Below are 16,565 nucleotides of genomic sequence, written 5' to 3'. Positions count from 1 at the left end.
AATGATGGAAGTCCTGGCAAAGGGACATGTTGAGGTCCTTGCAGCTCTGTGTTTTCATGAAGTCATTGTTGGTGGAATCCTGACTCCAATGCACCCAGTGCATACTTGGTGCCAGGAAGGGCCATGTCTTGGGTTTCTGTCAGCGTCGGCTCCTGCAGGGTGGCCATGAACCACTGTGCAGGTTGTTCACTGCATAAGGGCACCCAGCCTCATGCAACCTGAATTTCAGCTGCATTTTCCTCTCTAAGTCTTGTGCTTGGGCCCAGAGCCACATCTGTCAAAAAGCCCAAAAGCCAGGTTTGACTTTTCCGAGTTTCCAAAGGTGCTTTCCTGCTAACCCAGAGACTGGTACACTGCAGGTACACTGGCAAACCGAAAATAATCACCCTGGCCAGGCGCGGTGGCTCATGCCTGTAATCCCAGCACTTTGGGAGGCTAAGACAGGCGGATCACCTGAGGTCAGGAGTTCGAGACCAGCCTGGCCAACATGGTGAAACCTCGTCTCTAGTAAAAATACAAAAATTAGCCAGGTGTGGTGGCGGGCGCCTGTAATCCCAGCTACTCGGGAGGCTGAGGCAGGAGAATTGCTTGAACCTGGGAGTCGGAGGTTGCAGTGAGCTGAGATCGCACCATTGCACTCCAGCCTGGGAGACAGAGCAAGACTCCGTCTCAAAAAAGAAAAGAAAAAAGAATCGCACTGTGGGAGTGGGGAGGGGTTTTCAGTTTGTACCAGGGGCCATATGGATTGGCCGTGGCCCTAAGCTCCGGAGATAATTTGAGCTGTTCATGCCTGGGGACTATGCGGGCTGAGCCCTGTGCCTCTCTCGTTTCCCCATCCTCTAGTGAAGAATGATGGAGCTGACACCCTCGTTTTGAGGCTTGCTAACTCTTGGTTAGTGGAGGCGGGTGTGAAGGGGTTAGTGCTGCAGCCATACTAAGTCAGGTCTTCCTGAGACTGACATGGAAAAAGCAGCTTTGATGGCATCTGGGTTCTATTTCTCTCAGGATAGGCCTTTCGCTTTCGGTCACTGGAATCTTCTGTGAGTGTGGCAAGTTTTCTTCAGAAAGTCTCACCCCTTGGCTAGTTTGTTTCTTCGTGCATTTATCTTTCCAAAGATGTCCTGGAGAAGGATGCTGGGCACATTGTTACCTGGTACATTTTAGCTGAGTCTGTAGGTAAGGATTGCCTGGAGAGCAGCGCTGTCCAAGGTGGATCCACCCCTCGTAGCAGGGTGAAGAAAGAGTTGCTGGTTTGTGGCATTGTAGTTACACTATGTGCCTTAAATCCATCAAAGCTCAGGACGACGCTTAGGTCATCAGAACAATTCTGTGATATGTGCAGAGTGAGAGTGTCTGATTGATTATGGCCCCAAAGACGCGAGCCGTGGGCACAGGGAGGCTTCCCGGGGCCTGCTTTTGGGCCCTCTCACATGCTCCCCACCCCCCGCCACTGGGAGCCTCTGGCTTAGGCTGCTTTTGCATCCCCAGGCCCTGCTATGAGGCTGGGTACGTCACTGGTACTGAACACATATATCTTGAGCAACTGAAAATAATCACACACAACCATTCTTCTGGGTGCTGGATGGAAGGGGTGGAGGCACATACAGCTAAGACTCCTTACTGAGACAAGCAGCCCCTGATCACCAATTCAGGTCACTGATGACCCTGTGAGTCCTTAAGTGACAGGCCTCAGCAAAAGGGGGCGGACCAGAGGACCACAGGGCTCCACTTGGCCCTCTGCGCAGGCTTCCATCTTGGGTAGGTGGCAACACGGCTGTCACCCCTTCCCACTTCCAGCCCTGGTACAGTCCGGTCAGCAGTCCTAGGGAAAGGGCCTGCTTCGTTCCTCAAAGTTCCAGTGAACGTCTTAGTATAGAGTCCCACTGGTCTGTCCTGGGTGTAGGCCCCATCACAGCGGTTGGGAGGATGACACTAGCTGATCAGCCAGGCCTGGCACGCATCCACTCCCCACCTGATCCCCAGGGCCCAGTGATGTGCAGCACCCGGGGCCCAGTGCCCATCCCGGGATCCCATCCGCTGAGCTGCCTGGAGGCAGGTGGTTCCCAGAGAACAGTCAGGGTGTGAGTGTGAGGAGGAGGCGGCATTGTGCTGGTGCGAGTAAAATGACACGTGTCTACCACATGTCAGGTGTCGCAGCTGCCTGGGCAGCATTCACCACTGCCTCGGCCTTCCTCTCCTCTGGGTCTTGAAAGTGGCTGGGCTGGTAGTCATGGTGGAGTTGATGTGAATGAGTTTCGTATGCTGTGTCTCAGGGCTTCATCATGGGCATAGGAAGAGATGGACGGGTCCATGCCATCAAGTCAAGTGACCTCTGTGCTGGTATCTGTCCTGGGTGTTGAGGTCACATCAGTGAGCCCCATACATGGTCCCTGCCTTTCTGGGCCTCCTGTGCAGTTGGGGAGACAGTACACAAATAACATGCCCAGAAGCTGTGTAGGCCTCAGCATCCTTGCCTGTAAAGTGGGGCTCCAGTGCCTCACTTGGGATCAGGCTGAGTCGGTGAGTGAGTGGCTGCCATCAGTGGAAGATTGGCTCAGGGGCAGGCGCTGCCCAGAAGGAGATGGGACAAACCGGGGAAACAACTAGGCAGGTGCTTCTGCCCTTGGCACAGAGGTGCCCCAGGCTGGCGGCTGTCTACGGGGGTGGGAACCTGCCTGGGTATGTATGTGAGTTGCCAGCATCTGCGTCAGCAGGCAGGCATTCTTGGCGCCGACTTTGGCAGGATATCTGTCAGCTCTGGGACCCTGGGTTGCCGCTCACTGTTGGCTTGGAGAGGTCACTGCTCTGCCTCCTTCTCTGGACCATTGTGGCTGCTCTGTTTCAATTTGCCCTGCTTTTTGGCTTTCTCGGTCTTTTGAGTCTTGCTTTGTCCTGCCCATAACCCCCTCCAAAGGGAGTCTCTGCCTGGGTACCCTCACAGGCAGCCCAATTAACACAGTGCCCTAGAGTGGAGTTAGTTCTAGGTGTGTTGGTTCCAGGGCCGTAGTTACTAAGTGAGGAGCTGGGATTCCAGCTGGGGCTGTCTGTAAGAAGAATCCCACAGGGGCTCGCCCGACACTTGGAGTGTCCAAGCCCAAGCATTCAAGCTGCTGTTCAGCCCAAGCTCAGAACCAGCCTCCCCGCTGGCAGGGCCAGGGTGGGGCAGGGGGCAGGTGTGGTGAGGTGCCTAGGGATTCTAGAGCAGGGAGGTCCTTGGAAGCACAGGTGTGTTGATAGTGGAACTGAAGCCAAACCTCAGCATCAGGGCCCTTGAACGTGACCTCAGTGGAGAGGGCTTGGGCTTAGGAGTCCCAGGGTTTGAACTAGAATTCTTCCTGGTCCTTGGCTCTCCATGTTTCCCCGAGCACGGTCTGCAGACCAGAGGCAACAAATGACTCTTAAAATGTCCTGACACTGTGGGGTGGGGCAGGAGGGGACAGAGCCACGTTTGGGAAATTGTCTGATCACCAAGGGGGTGGTCTGGAGTGAGGAAACTGGAGTGAGAGTTTAGCAATCACAGCAAGATTTGGGGAAATGTCACAGGGTCTGGAATTCAGATTGGGCAATTCCGATCAGTCACAGGCCAAGCTGTTTGCAAAGCTTCCCTCAGACCAGGTCAGTGCAGCCTCTCAGGCTCCATGCCACTGCATCTGAGGGCCCAGCTTCGAGGATGCGCTCAGGAAATAGTTGCCAACAAATGAGTTGTGGAGGCCTGAGTAGGATGGGGATCTCACTTTTCGAGAAAATAATAGTGGGGTACAGGATGGAGGTGGAGCCAGGATACAGCCTGGACCTGCGTCCAGTGCTCTCGCCCCAACCCCTAGAAGGGCTAACCTCATATAGCCTCGGAGCCCTGTGGCCTGTGGGCTACAGGTTTGGACAGCAGTGTCTTAGGCAGGTCCTTGGTGTACAGTCTACCTGGAGCTTGGGGGTCTAAGCAGCAAGGCCGTTCCAGCTCCTGTGCCCTCTCTGCCTAAGCCCAAAAGCAGGGACCTTGCTAGCTCTAATCTCGTCAGTTTGTGGCTTCTCTGCCTGTTTGCCAGAGGAGGAGTGAGCAAGAGAGAGCCATGTAGTCGGACACTCATTTACAATCTCACTGAAGCATGAAATCGTTTCCTACCTTTACCAGATTATTACCGAAGTAGAAAATTGACTTGGAGTGGGAGGCGGCAGGAGAGTTACATACTTTTGAAAATTAAGAATGAGAAACTTTGTTGTTTAGGGTTTTTTGTTTTTCTTGGCCCCATTACCAGCAGGAAGACAGCAGCACAGGTTTTTAGGGGGTCAAGATACTGGAATGCAGTTTGCTTTTTGGCCATGTTTTCTTTTCTTTTCTTTTCTTTTTTTTTTTTCGGGCTTAATTCACTTTATTTTTCTTGTGTAACAAGCCTGTTGTAGCCATAGCTGGAGCCTGGGTCCTCTGCATGGAGACTCTGGTGAGGGTCTTGACAAGGTGGTCAGTGAATTCCTGATTGGGAAACTTGGTGAATACAGTCTCCTTCCACAGGTCAGGGGGGCAGGTAGCTGTGGTCTTCGAGATGGCCTCAAAGGTGTTGGCCGTGTTTTCTCTAGGTATATGAGTTTTGCTGCATATTGGCTGAGCCTTGAGTTCACAGTACTGAACTGGGGCCTTGGGTAATGCCATTCACTGGACATTAATGACAGTGCTTTGGAATTCCCCTAGATCAAGCAAGCACTGAACCTGTTTCTTGGCCATCACTCCATCACTCTGAGCGCCAGGTCCCCAGGCCTGGTGGAGAAGGGCAGACAAGGGAGGCAGGGGAGGTGTCGCATTGGCCCAGGATCCTGGAGTCAACTGGGGGACGTGGGAAGCTCTGGCTGCATGTTTCTCCGCTTTGGCTGAGGCAAATCTGGATCACTTCCGTTAGGGTTCGGCATGTCCTGCTGTCATCTTGGGCCTCTGCCTTGGTCTCGAGGGTGAGTCACTGGCGGCCCCACCTCCAGGCCATCACTTGCCGCAGCTAGGTGAAGAGCCCTGTGGAGACACCTGGATTCAGGGAACATGTCTCCACTGAGCACTGGGGCCTTGATGACAGCTCTTGTTCCAAGGCAAGGGGGATGTCTAGCCAGTACCACTTGGAGCCCAGCCCAGGGCAGAGCCTGCTGGGAGCAGGGAAGTGGGTACGTGAGGCTCCGCTTGGGCGTCCACAGCAAACCCTGCAGGGATTAGTCACCTTGAGCAGAGATCAGGCTCCAGAGCCGGACAGCCCATGTGAGAATCCTGGCTGTGGCGGTTTGGGTAGTTTCTTTGCCTCTCTGAGCTGTGGCTTCCCTAGCTCTAAAATGGGACTTACAAGAGAAGCTTCTGCAGAGGACTGTCATGAGCGTGGAATGTGGTCAAAGGCACCAGTTACTTAGCACTGCCTGAGTCAGGAACCCTGTTTGCGTGTTCTCTTAACCATGGGAGGCAGCCTCAACTGGAGCTTGTGTAGGGGGTGGCTCATCTGCGGGCCAAAGATGTTTGTCCCAGAGCTGGCCCATACCCTGAGAACAAAACCAGTTTCTGCAGGGCAGGGTGAGACCCAGCCACTCTTGCCTGTGTTGTCCTTGGCGACGTGGTTGCGGGAGAGGGGCTTGGTTTAGCAGAGGTGAGCAGAGAGTGGGTGGGAGGGGGCAAGGGGGCCTGTGCTGAAGAGTGAGCCCTGAGAGGGCAGATGGACAGGAGGGGCTCCTCTGACCTGTGGGCTTGTTCCCCCACAGGCTGGCGCACCATGTCGGTCAGTGTCCATGAGACCCGCAAGTCGCGGAGCAGCACGGGGTCCATGAACGTCACCCTCTTCCACAAGGCCTCCCACCCGGACTGTGTGCTGGCCCACCTCAACACGCTTCGCAAGCACTGCATGTTCACCGACGTCACGCTCTGGGCTGGCGACCGTGCCTTCCCCTGTCACCGTGCCGTGCTGGCCGCCTCTAGCCGCTACTTTGAGGCCATGTTCAGCCATGGCCTGCGGGAGAGCCGGGACGACGCTGTCAACTTCCAGGACAACCTGCACCCGGAGGTGCTGGAGCTGCTGCTGGACTTTGCCTACTCCTCACGCATCGCCATCAACGAGGAGAACGCTGAGTCACTGCTGGAGGCAGGCGACATGCTGCAGTTCCACGACGTGCGGGACGCCGCCGCCGAGTTCCTGGAGAAGAACCTTTTCCCCTCCAACTGCCTGGGCATGATGCTGCTTTCGGACGCCCACCAGTGCCGCCGGCTGTACGAGTTCTCCTGGCGCATGTGCCTGGTGCACTTTGAGACGGTGAGGCAGAGCGAGGACTTCAACAGCCTGTCCAAGGACACGCTGCTGGACCTCATCTCGAGTGATGAGCTGGAGACCGAGGACGAGCGGGTGGTCTTCGAGGCCATCCTCCAGTGGGTGAAGCACGACCTGGAGCCGCGGAAGGTCCACTTGCCCGAGCTCCTCCGCAGCGTGCGTCTGGCCTTGCTGCCGTCCGACTGCCTGCAGGAGGCCGTCTCCAGCGAGGCCCTGCTCATGGCAGACGAGCGCACCAAGCTTATCATAGATGAGGCCCTGCGCTGCAAGACCAGGATCCTGCAGAATGACGGCGTGGTCACCAGCCCCTGTGCCCGGCCACGCAAGGCGGGCCACACGCTACTCATCCTGGGGGGCCAGACCTTCATGTGTGACAAGATCTACCAGGTGGACCACAAAGCCAAGGAGATCATCCCCAAGGCCGACCTGCCCAGCCCCCGGAAGGAGTTCAGCGCCTCAGCGATCGGCTGCAAGGTCTATGTGACAGGGGGCAGGGGCTCCGAGAACGGGGTCTCCAAGGACGTCTGGGTGTACGACACCGTACATGAAGAATGGTCCAAGGCGGCGCCCATGCTGATTGCCCGCTTTGGCCATGGCTCAGCTGAGCTGGAGAACTGCCTCTATGTGGTGGGGGGACACACGTCCCTGGCAGGGGTCTTCCCAGCCTCACCTTCTGTCTCCCTGAAACAAGTGGAGAAATATGACCCTGGGGCCAACAAGTGGATGATGGTGGCCCCCTTGAGGGACGGCGTCAGCAATGCCGCGGTGGTGAGCGCCAAGCTGAAGCTCTTTGTTTTCGGAGGAACCAGCATCCACCGGGACATGGTGTCCAAGGTCCAGTGCTATGACCCCTCGGAGAACAGGTGGACGATCAAGGCCGAGTGCCCCCAGCCTTGGCGGTACACAGCTGCTGCCGTCCTGGGCAGCCAGATCTTCATCATGGGAGGTGACACGGAATTCACGGCCGCCTCAGCCTACCGCTTTGACTGTGAGACCAACCAGTGGACGCGGATTGGGGACATGACTGCCAAGCGCATGTCCTGCCATGCCCTGGCTTCCGGCAACAAGCTCTATGTGGTCGGGGGCTACTTTGGGACCCAGAGGTGTAAGACTCTGGACTGCTATGACCCCACTTCAGATACATGGAACTGCATCACCACGGTGCCTTACTCACTTATCCCCACGGCCTTTGTCAGCACCTGGAAGCACCTGCCTGCGTGAGGAGCACCTGCCGAGCCCAGCCAGGTGAGTCCCTGGCAGCCCACGGCCACTCTGAGTCTGGAAAGGTCATGGGGGAATGCAGTCCCACCTCTTCCCACTCTGGGTGAAGGTCACCGTGTCTTCCAGGGAAGTCTGGGTGGGCAGCAGGTGGCTGGTGTGCTCTGGAGTCAACTCCTGGCTGTGCCTTCTATTTGCAGTTAACCTGGAGCAAATTATTGAACCAGTCTGCAAAATGGGGACAGTAACCGTAGTTAGACCAACATGGTGGTTCCCAAACATGGCTACACTTCAGAATCAACCAGGGACCTTTTGACAGTGCTGTGTGGAGCACAGGTCAACCTGCAGAGTCTGAGGGTGCAGTCTCCACACAGCCTGCTTTTACTTTTGACACCAGGTGCAACAAAGGGGGCCTCCCAAACCACCGTCGGTCAATTTTGCCAGAAAGACTTATAGAAGTCACCAAAGGCTGTTACGCTCACAGTTACAGTTTATTACAGGGGAAAGATACAGATTAAGATAAGCCAAGGGAAGAGACATGTACTAAGGCGGAGTCCAGGAGAATGGCCCTCTCCCCATGGAATCAGGACAGTGTTACTCTCCTGGCACTGATGAGTGATGATAGGTATGAAGATTGCCAACCAGGCCCGGGCATGGTGGCTCATGCCTATAATCCCAGCACTTTAGGAGGGTTGAGGTGGGCAGATGGCTTGAGCCCAGTTCAAGACCAGCCTGGGCAACGTGAAAGTCAGTCCTGACCGGGTGCAGTGGCTCATGCCTGTAACCCCAGCACTTTGGGAGGCCGAGGCGGGCAGATCACGAGGTCAGGAGATCGAGACCATCCTGGCTAACAGGTGAAACACCATCCCTACTAAAAATACAAAAAATGAGCCAAGCATGGTGGTGCACACCTGTAATCCCAGCTACTTGGGAGGCTGAGGTAGGAGGATCAGTTGAACCTGGGAGGCGGAGGCTGCAGTGAGCCAAGATCATGCCACTGCACTCCAGCCTGGGCGACAGAGACTCCGTCTCAAAAAAAAAAAAAAAAAGATTGCCAACCAGGCATGACATCCATGTCTAAATGGTGGAGTCCCCCAAAAAACTGTTAACTGTAAACACCAAAGCCTGCATGGTGGGAACAGACAGCCTTGGTTTGAGTCCTGTTTCTCCTGGGGGCAGCTGTGTGCTCACCAGCGTGCAAGGGTTGGGGAGAAGTCCTTCCTCAAAGCCAGCAGGCATCTAGCTTAAGTGAGGTCATCCTTGAGGGCCTTGGAGCAGGGCTTCCTGCAGAGCGAGTGTCCGTGGGTTGCTGCCACACTGTCATTGTGTGGAATCGCTATGAAAACAGGTGACACGGAAGGCACTCTGTGGCAGGTGATGGTGGGACAGAGACACTGGGAGCAGTTTGAGCCAGGCCCTGCAGACCCTGCAGTGAAGGGAAGGAACAGGCGGGAGGAGCGTCTCATCTGGTGCTGGTTTAATCTCCTGAGAAGCTGAGCTGGGGGCAGGGTCTTCCCGCAGCAAATAGGGGCAGGATCGGCGTGAGGTCCTGCCACGAGAGAGGGTATCCCGGCCAGCCTGGCAGGGTACTGGGGTAGATGCCAGAGAAGGGCTTTGTGCCCAACACGCCCTCTGTGTTTAGGGCCTGGGAAAGGCCAGGGTGCGTGCCACTAGCCCTTGGCCATTCTCCCGGCTCATGCTCTCCTGGGCCCCTCACCCCTGGGATAGGGGCAGGAGATCCCTGGGTGTACTCTGCCTCCAGCACAGGACGAGACTGTGGAAGATGAGCTGTCCTGCCGGAGGGAGCCGAGCCACTTCCCATGATCCTGCAGCGCTGGGTGGTGGCACTGATCCCTGTGTGTGGGCTCAGCTTCAGATCATAGGAACCCTGTCAGGAGCTGGCTCGAGCTGAAAAATTAATTTCCTCAGTGAGCCAGCGGCTGCTGATACAAATGCTGAAAGCTCTACCCAGTGAAGGCAGTCATTCTTAGCTGGGATTGCTTCTCAATGGAAGCTGATGACTCAGCCTCTAACTCAGACCCAGCCAAGCCTTCGAGTCCCTTAAAGGGACATGGTGGCAGGCAAGGAGGGCCCAAGCATAAGCATCAAATTGGTGAACACAGGGTGTTTGGGCTCACAGAGGCCAGCCTGAATAGGAACCCCGCTTTTCTTTTTTCTTTTTCTTTTATTTTTTGAGACAGTCTCGCTCTGTCACCCAGGCTGGAGTGCAGGATATGATCTCGGCTTACTGCAACCTCTGCCTCCCAGGTTCAAGCAATTCTCGTTCCTCAGGCTCTTGAGTAGCTGGGATTACAGGTGTATGCCACCGCATCTGGCTCGCTTTTTTCTTTTACAGCTTATCTGTTTTCTTCTTTTTTTTTTTTTTTTTTTTTTTTGAGACAGAGTCTCGCTCTTCTCCCCCAGGCTGGAGTGTAATGTCACGATCTCAGCTCACTGCAACCTCTGCCTCCTGGGTTCAAGTGATTCTCCTGCCTCAGCCTCCTGAGTAGCTGGGATTACAGGTGCCTGCCACCACGCCCAGCTAACTTTTATATTTGTATAAAGATGGGGTTTCACCGTGTTGGCCAGGCTGGTCTCAAACTCCTGACCTCAGGTGATCCACCCGCCTCGGCCTTCCAAAGTGCTGGGATTCCAGGTGTGAGCCACTGCACCTGGTCGTCTTCTTTTTTTTTAATCTGCTCTCTTTGGAGAAAAATCAGACCTGCCAAATTTCTTGATTCACTGAGGAGTGAGATTCCAAGAGGATACTGGCATTTCCTCATTAATTCCCTGTTGCTATCCTCTAGGTCATTTAGAAACCTGGGGAATGTCACCTGTGGGAAATGGAGGCCCCTCCCACCCCAGGCCAGCTGGACTGGGCAGGGTGAGGGGGCCCATGCTGCTGGCCTCAGGCAGCTAAGACCATCTCTGGTCTGAGCCTCCAGACCAGAGGCTGCCCCCTGCCTACCCTCCAGATCGGAGGCGCTCTCTCACCTGTCCCTGCCCTGTCAGCTGGACCTGGTGAACCATGTACTCTCCCAGGAATTGCTCTGATCCCTGGGACCCTGGAAGGGGAGCATGCATGGTGTCTTGGCTGTGACTTTTTGGCTGCTTCACCCTGGACTGGCTACTTGATTCCCCTGAGGCTCAGCTTCCCCATCTGGACAACGGGAGTGGAAATCGTATTACTCATAGCACTTGAATAGATAGAGATCAAATGATTGCCAGTTTCAGAAGCAGCTTTAAAAGGGTAGCGATGGAGGACAGGGAGATGCTGATGATGATGGTTTTGGGGTGCTGTGGGCTGCAAGGGCCTCTAGATGTCCCTGCTTAGCCTCTCCCTCTGAAAGGCCTGTCCACCCATGACTGCTGTTCCTCGGCAGGCACTTGCCCTGTACCCACTGGAGTTCTCCTCAGTCTGTAATGGGATTGCTGTCATCAGCTCCATTTAGGGATGAGGAAGCGGACACACAAGACTGAGCCAGTCCCAGATCTGACGGGGAAGCTACTTCCAGACCCTGTCATCCCAGAGCCATGTCCCCAAGGCGTTCTGGGCTATGTGCTTCCTCGGCTGCTGCGCTGAGTCCGGGTTGCTCTTAAGCTTCTGCCATTGCCCTGCGTTCCAGCTGCTTCCTTCTCATGGGCCTGGCAGCCATCCAGAGACCCTCCGCGCAGCCCCTCCTCCGCCTGAGGCCGCCCCAGTCCTGTGGCTTCTGTCCCGTCACTATGACCCTGGGTTGTTCCCGTGCTCTGCAAAGCTCCTCCTGTCCAGCTTCTGCCTGGACAGCTCAGTGTCTAAGTTCTCTTCAAAGGCGGGGAGTGAGCCGGGCTCTCCATAGAAGGGCCTGCAGCCCAGAAGCCGATGCCCGGGCATGCCTGGCCTTCCCCGGGTCCCCAGGAAATGGAGCCACAGTGGTTGCAAGCGGAGCTCTCGCTGCTCAGGCGGCCACTGTGGAGCTGTCAGGGCTGAGCCAGAGGAGAGCCCCCAACTCAGGCAGCCACAGACCGGGGCCTGTGCTGTGGCTCTGAGTGGCAGGGGCCCAGCCCTGGAACCAGACAAGGCTCACGGGGAGCTGGGTGGGGTGCCCTTGACAAGGATGGGGCCAGGAAGGGTGGAAACAAAGCACTCCTGCCACCTCCTCCGCGGTGGGTGCCCCTGGTGACCATGGCACTTCCCACTAGCTTGGCTGCCCGCAGCCCCAACCAGTGCATCGGCCACCTAGAGTGTCCTCTGGCAGTGCCTGGGCCCGAGATGGCTTCCCACCCTGCTCTCCCAGGCAGCAGCGGGGATCAGGCCAGGGGTGCTGGTGAGAAGTCCAGTTCTCGCTAGTCCCCACGAGCATGGCTGAGTCTCCTGCCTCCATGCTGGGCCCAACTGCTCCTGTCCCTGGAGGCCCCTTTCCATCCATCCTGCAAGAGCCACCAGGAGGTCCCCTCTACACTGTGGCCTCTGCACCCCAGATCATCACCCCTGTTTGTCCACAAGCATTTTTTCCCCCGTCCTGGCCACCTGTTGGAGCTCTTCATAGGTGTGAGCATCTGCATCGAGTCCCCTGTCATTCTCCAGAGCTGTTTGTCATAGGTCCTGCTGTTGGAGGGCGCCCACTAGGACTCTGAGAGGTGAGACAGTTGCATCACATGAACGGCGAGTCAGGGCTGGAGCAGGACTTGAGCCTTGAGTGTGCTGCCTGCCTGCAGGCGCCTCTGGGGAGCTGGCCATGGGCATCCTCACGTCTGTGCCCCTGGCACAGAGCACAGGCTTGGCCAGCAGCCGCCCAAAAGCAGCGGGGAATTGCTGAGCTGGAACCTGAGCGACCTCCAGGGCAGCCCCTTGCTCCAGTGTTGCGGTTGGATCCACAGCCTGGGGATAGCAGCCAGCGGCTGCAGGAGGCCCCCGGTTACCCACTAAGGGTGATCTTGCTGTGAACATTCTCTCCTTTTCTCTCTTTCTTTCCCCTGGGCACCCCCTACTCCAGGCCCTTTAAGGCGCAGACCCCCAACCCTTCTTTCCCACCCGCCTCCAGCATGGGGGGCTGCCTAATGCAAGGCAGGCATCCAGCTGCCGACAGCTTGTCTTCTCTTCACGGGCGTTGCTGGGCCTAGCCACTGGGGTGCAGGGCAGGGCTCCAGTCCTGGCTCTGGGAAGGGCCGAGCTCATTAATCCACTGTGGGCTCCGTCACTGCTGCAGGAGGGACAGTGCAGCACATTCTCTCCTGTCTTAAAAGAAGTTGCTACAGATGGGAAATCCCAGAGCACACGCCTGAGGGTTTCTGCTAGCCTGGAGGGTTGGGCCTGGCTAAGCGAGTGCCCAGGATGGAGTCCATCCATCCAGGCATCAGCAGTCATTTGTTCCTGTGCCAGGCTGGGAGATAGAGCACCATCCCACCCTCAATGGGGCAGGCTGAGTCTAGCGGGGCAGGCCCTACACCAACAACCCACAGGATACACGTTGGCCAAGGCCTGCTGCACACAGGAAGTGCAGGGTGGCCGCTGACCCTTGTCCACTCTGCAAGCTGGAGGATTAGCCCATTTCACAGATGAGGGAGCCAGGCCCCAGGGAGCACCTGCCAAAAATTAAAGGGACCCAGCCTGAGAGGGAACACAGGAGCCTGGCCCCAAGGCTCCCCAACCCCTGTGCCTTTAGCTGTCATCTGTATTCCTCTCAGCAACTCAGGGTGCCTTGGGGGACACCCCCAGGTAGGTAGCGTGGCTGTTTAGTTCCAGGTAGCAGTGAGGCCTTGCCCTGAAGGGACCACATGTCAGCATGTGGCGTGCTGGGACGGGGCCTAGACCTGGCAACCAGGCCCCAGAGGTTCAGGTTTGCCGTCTTAGAGCATCTCAGGATGGTTAGGGCCCCTGTGACCCCAGCTTCTCACTTGTGAGGAGCTTGAAGGGATTTGGGGGCCTTCTCAGTCGCCCAACCCAGCCTCTGTATCTGGAAACAACTTGCCCACGTGGGGAGGGCAGAATTCCTGCAAAGCAGCCTTCAGAGAGCAGAGGGCCCAGCACTGTGCGGGATGGAGAGGTGACCCCACTTAAAGGGGACAGTCCCGTGGAGCCTCAGTGCTGGCTTCAGTGTTTAATTGAAATGTTACTAACGTTACTTAATACACACAAGCATACAACTAGAAAGCCCCTTATGTTCTTGTTCTCACACAATTAAAACTAACACGTACAGCTTAAATACAACCAAAGCCGAAAACCCCGGACAGCGCCACCATTAATCACTGCTTTGCTGAGGCTCCTTGCCTCGTGGAGTGGATGAACACGCAGGGCTGCTAGAGCGCTCCGCCTGCCTGTGCCCCGCTGTGCGAGAGGGCTCACCTTTTTCCTTTCAGGGCCTCGGAGTGGTACGTGAGAGGGAACTTATTCTGTTAGGGGAATTGGCTCACTTGGTGATAGAGGCTGAGAAGTCCCATGATAGGCTGCAAGCTGCAGAACCAGGAGAGCCGGGGACAGACCTCAGCCCAAGGACAAAGAACCAAGAGCCTGGGGTGGGGGTGGGGTGGTGGGCAGCAAGTCCCAGAGGCCAGAGAACCTGGAGCTCTGATGCCCGGTGGCAGGAAAAGAGCAACCTAGCTCCAGAAGAAAGAAACCTGAGTTCCCGTTTCCTTAGCTTTTTATTCCACCAGGGCCCCCGCCCGTCCGATGGTGCTCGCCCGCACTAAGGGCAGATCTTCCCTACCCGCGCCACAGCTCTCAGGCTGGTCGCCTCTGGAAGCACAGACTCACTGGGGCGGCCCGGCCATTCGAATCAAGTACCAAGCCGCCTGGGTTTCCCTTCCAGCACTGAGAATACGTAATGTGTCCCCGGGCATCTGGGTATCCCCGAATCCAATCAAGTTGACACCTGAGTCATCTGCCACACTCAGTGGGGAAAGCAGGTCTGGGGTGCCTGAATCACCAGACTGCGCTGCCGGCAAATGGTGGATCCGGCGTTCTCACGCCCGAGCCTCATGGGCAGCCGTGTCATTGTCATTTTGTTCCAGATCAGGTCAGAACAGAACAATGTGGCCACTGATTGATTTTTTCTTCCTCTCCTCCCTCCACAGACCGCGGCCTTCAGTGTCACAGCGTGGCCTTGGCTTGTCTGCCACAGCGGGAGCTAAGCCGGCCCTGGGCCAGCACTCCGAGAGGTGGAAGGGGCCCCGCCAGCTCTGGGGAGCAGCAGCCTTGGGCTGTTCTGAGCTTTAGGCAAGAGAAGAGAAGCATTTCTTGCATCTGTGCCCCCGGGGGCCTCTTCAGCTTTGCAGTGGTTTGTGGGAAGACACACCCAGAGGGGCATGGACTGCCACCAGGACTGACCCTGGCGTCGGGAAGAAGGACACTTGCAGAGCCTTGAGATCACCTGTTTGGCAGGTCCTGGACTGGGGCCGGGCAGGCAGGGGCAGGGAGGAGCCCCCGGTGGGCTTCGGGGCTGCAGCACTGCCACACATCCTTTCCCTCCTGGCCCGCCCTGCTGGGGCTCTACTGCCATCTATAGATGGTGTCCCAGGTCTGGGAAACCAGGTTCCCAGGGGTTGAGACCAGAAAGGTGACCAGGACAGATTTTATAAGGTGCAGAAACTGCAGGGGGGCCTCAGTGACATCCATGAGGCCTTATTAGCAAAGGACACCCAGACCTCCAAGGTTTGTGGGCCCCTTTCACAAATCTGTAAGTCCCAGCCCACCTACTCAGGGCCTTGCTCAGTGCTGTGGTCCAGTGGAGACACAGTTGCTAGTGGCCACTCAGTGGAGCTGGGCCTGCAGCAAACTCAAGGCTCCAAGTGCCCTGGGGGTCACCTCTCCCCTCCCCTCCTCAGAGCCCACCCTGAGAGGCAGCAGTGACCCCCATGTCACACACCTGCCAACAGCACTGGGGGCTTCTCCCCAGGAGACCGCACTGCCCTCCAAGACAAGGAGCAGCTGTGAGCTGGAGACAGTAGAGGGACCCCAGGGTGTCCCCTGCAGACCCCACCAGGGCCGCATCCATCTCAGTGTGGAGGACTGACGGGGTCCTCACCATCTTGCGTCTTGGCCCCCATTTGCTCCCTGAGCTCCAAGATAAGAATGGCCCCGAGAGAACTGCTGAACATTTGTTCATTGCTGTCACCTCCTGAGTCACTGGGGTCCCTCATCAGCACCTCCCTGACACCTGGGCTATGGAGAGGTTGGCACCTGTCAGTGACCATCGTAATGCCTCTTGCTCACTCCCAAGCCGCCATTTTAGAGGGAGGGGTGTTGGTGCCCTGACAGGGGCTGGGCAGGGTGTCCAAACTTGTGGCTTCCCAGGCACCTGCAGTGTGAACACTGTTTGGCTTGCTCAAGATTAGGGCCGCGGAGGGGGCTGTGCCACATACCAGTTACTTAAGCAGCCCCGAGTGTTCCCCATGCCTTGGTGCGGGTCCTGGAGGCCTCTTGGGGGTGGGACCTTTGGGCAGGGTTTACCCACTGATGCGTGCCCGCCATGGGGCACTGGCTGCATGGGGCTCCTTGGGCCCTATAGACCCAGCAGGCCCCGCCTGTGTCAGGCCGGCTGCCCGAAGGCACTTGGCTGTGGTCCCAGGGGATGGCTCTGCTGGCGCACTCAGGAGCCCAGCTGCGGGGACTGCAGGGAGGGCGCCTGGACCGGTGGGGTTGCTTCACTGAGATAAAGCACACTTACCACATAGCACAAAGGACGTGCCATGGTGCTTTCCCCGAAAGTTGTGTTGCTTTTATCAGTTTTCTAACTTAATAAAAAGAGTTGAGAAAATTCTTTGCCTGCCTTGTTGTGCTGGGATCAGTCTTGGAGACATTGCTGGTGGCTGACTTCGGTCCTGTCTCACCAGCCAAGGCTCAAGGCCTGCCTGCTGGCATCTGCCCCTCTCATGAGCTGGGAAGGGGGAACCCACCCAGATAAGAGGTCTCCCCATTCCTGTGCCTCCTGAAGTTGCTTTAGAAGCCATGAAGTTGATTCCATGGAGAGTCCTGATCCTGTCTGCCCCTCCTGAGAGCGATTCTCTCCTGGAAACTCTGGTAAATAGAAGCCGGGAATGTAATTCCATCCATTCGAAAAGGCAGAACCTCCAGCTGATGCTCCTTTG

The 16,565-nt window shown here is 56.8% G+C and overlaps 1 protein-coding gene across 2 annotated transcripts in view; it reads left to right on the top strand.

The window, feature by feature from the left end:
- KLHL25 (kelch like family member 25) overlaps window positions 1–16,365 on the top strand; it is a 38,376-nt gene extending 22,011 nt beyond the window's left edge. The window contains exons 2-3 of one of the 2 annotated variants that reach the window (XM_054451739.2): window positions 5,722–7,526; window positions 14,553–16,365. In XM_054451739.2, the coding sequence (XP_054307714.1) occupies window positions 5,733–7,502 (1,770 nt within the window). In that variant the 5' untranslated portion in view covers window positions 5,722–5,732 and the 3' untranslated portion in view covers window positions 7,503–7,526; window positions 14,553–16,365. The remainder of the gene's footprint in view (window positions 1–5,721; window positions 7,527–14,552) is intronic. The other variant, XM_054451738.2, reaches the window with a different exon arrangement.
- Window positions 16,366–16,565: the final 200 nt, after the last annotated feature.

Source organism: Pongo pygmaeus, chromosome 16 (genome assembly GCF_028885625.2).
Source record: "Pongo pygmaeus isolate AG05252 chromosome 16, NHGRI_mPonPyg2-v2.0_pri, whole genome shotgun sequence".
Classification (NCBI taxonomy): Eukaryota; Metazoa; Chordata; class Mammalia; order Primates; family Hominidae; genus Pongo; species Pongo pygmaeus.
This window is presented reverse-complemented; position numbering and strand designations above follow the sequence as displayed.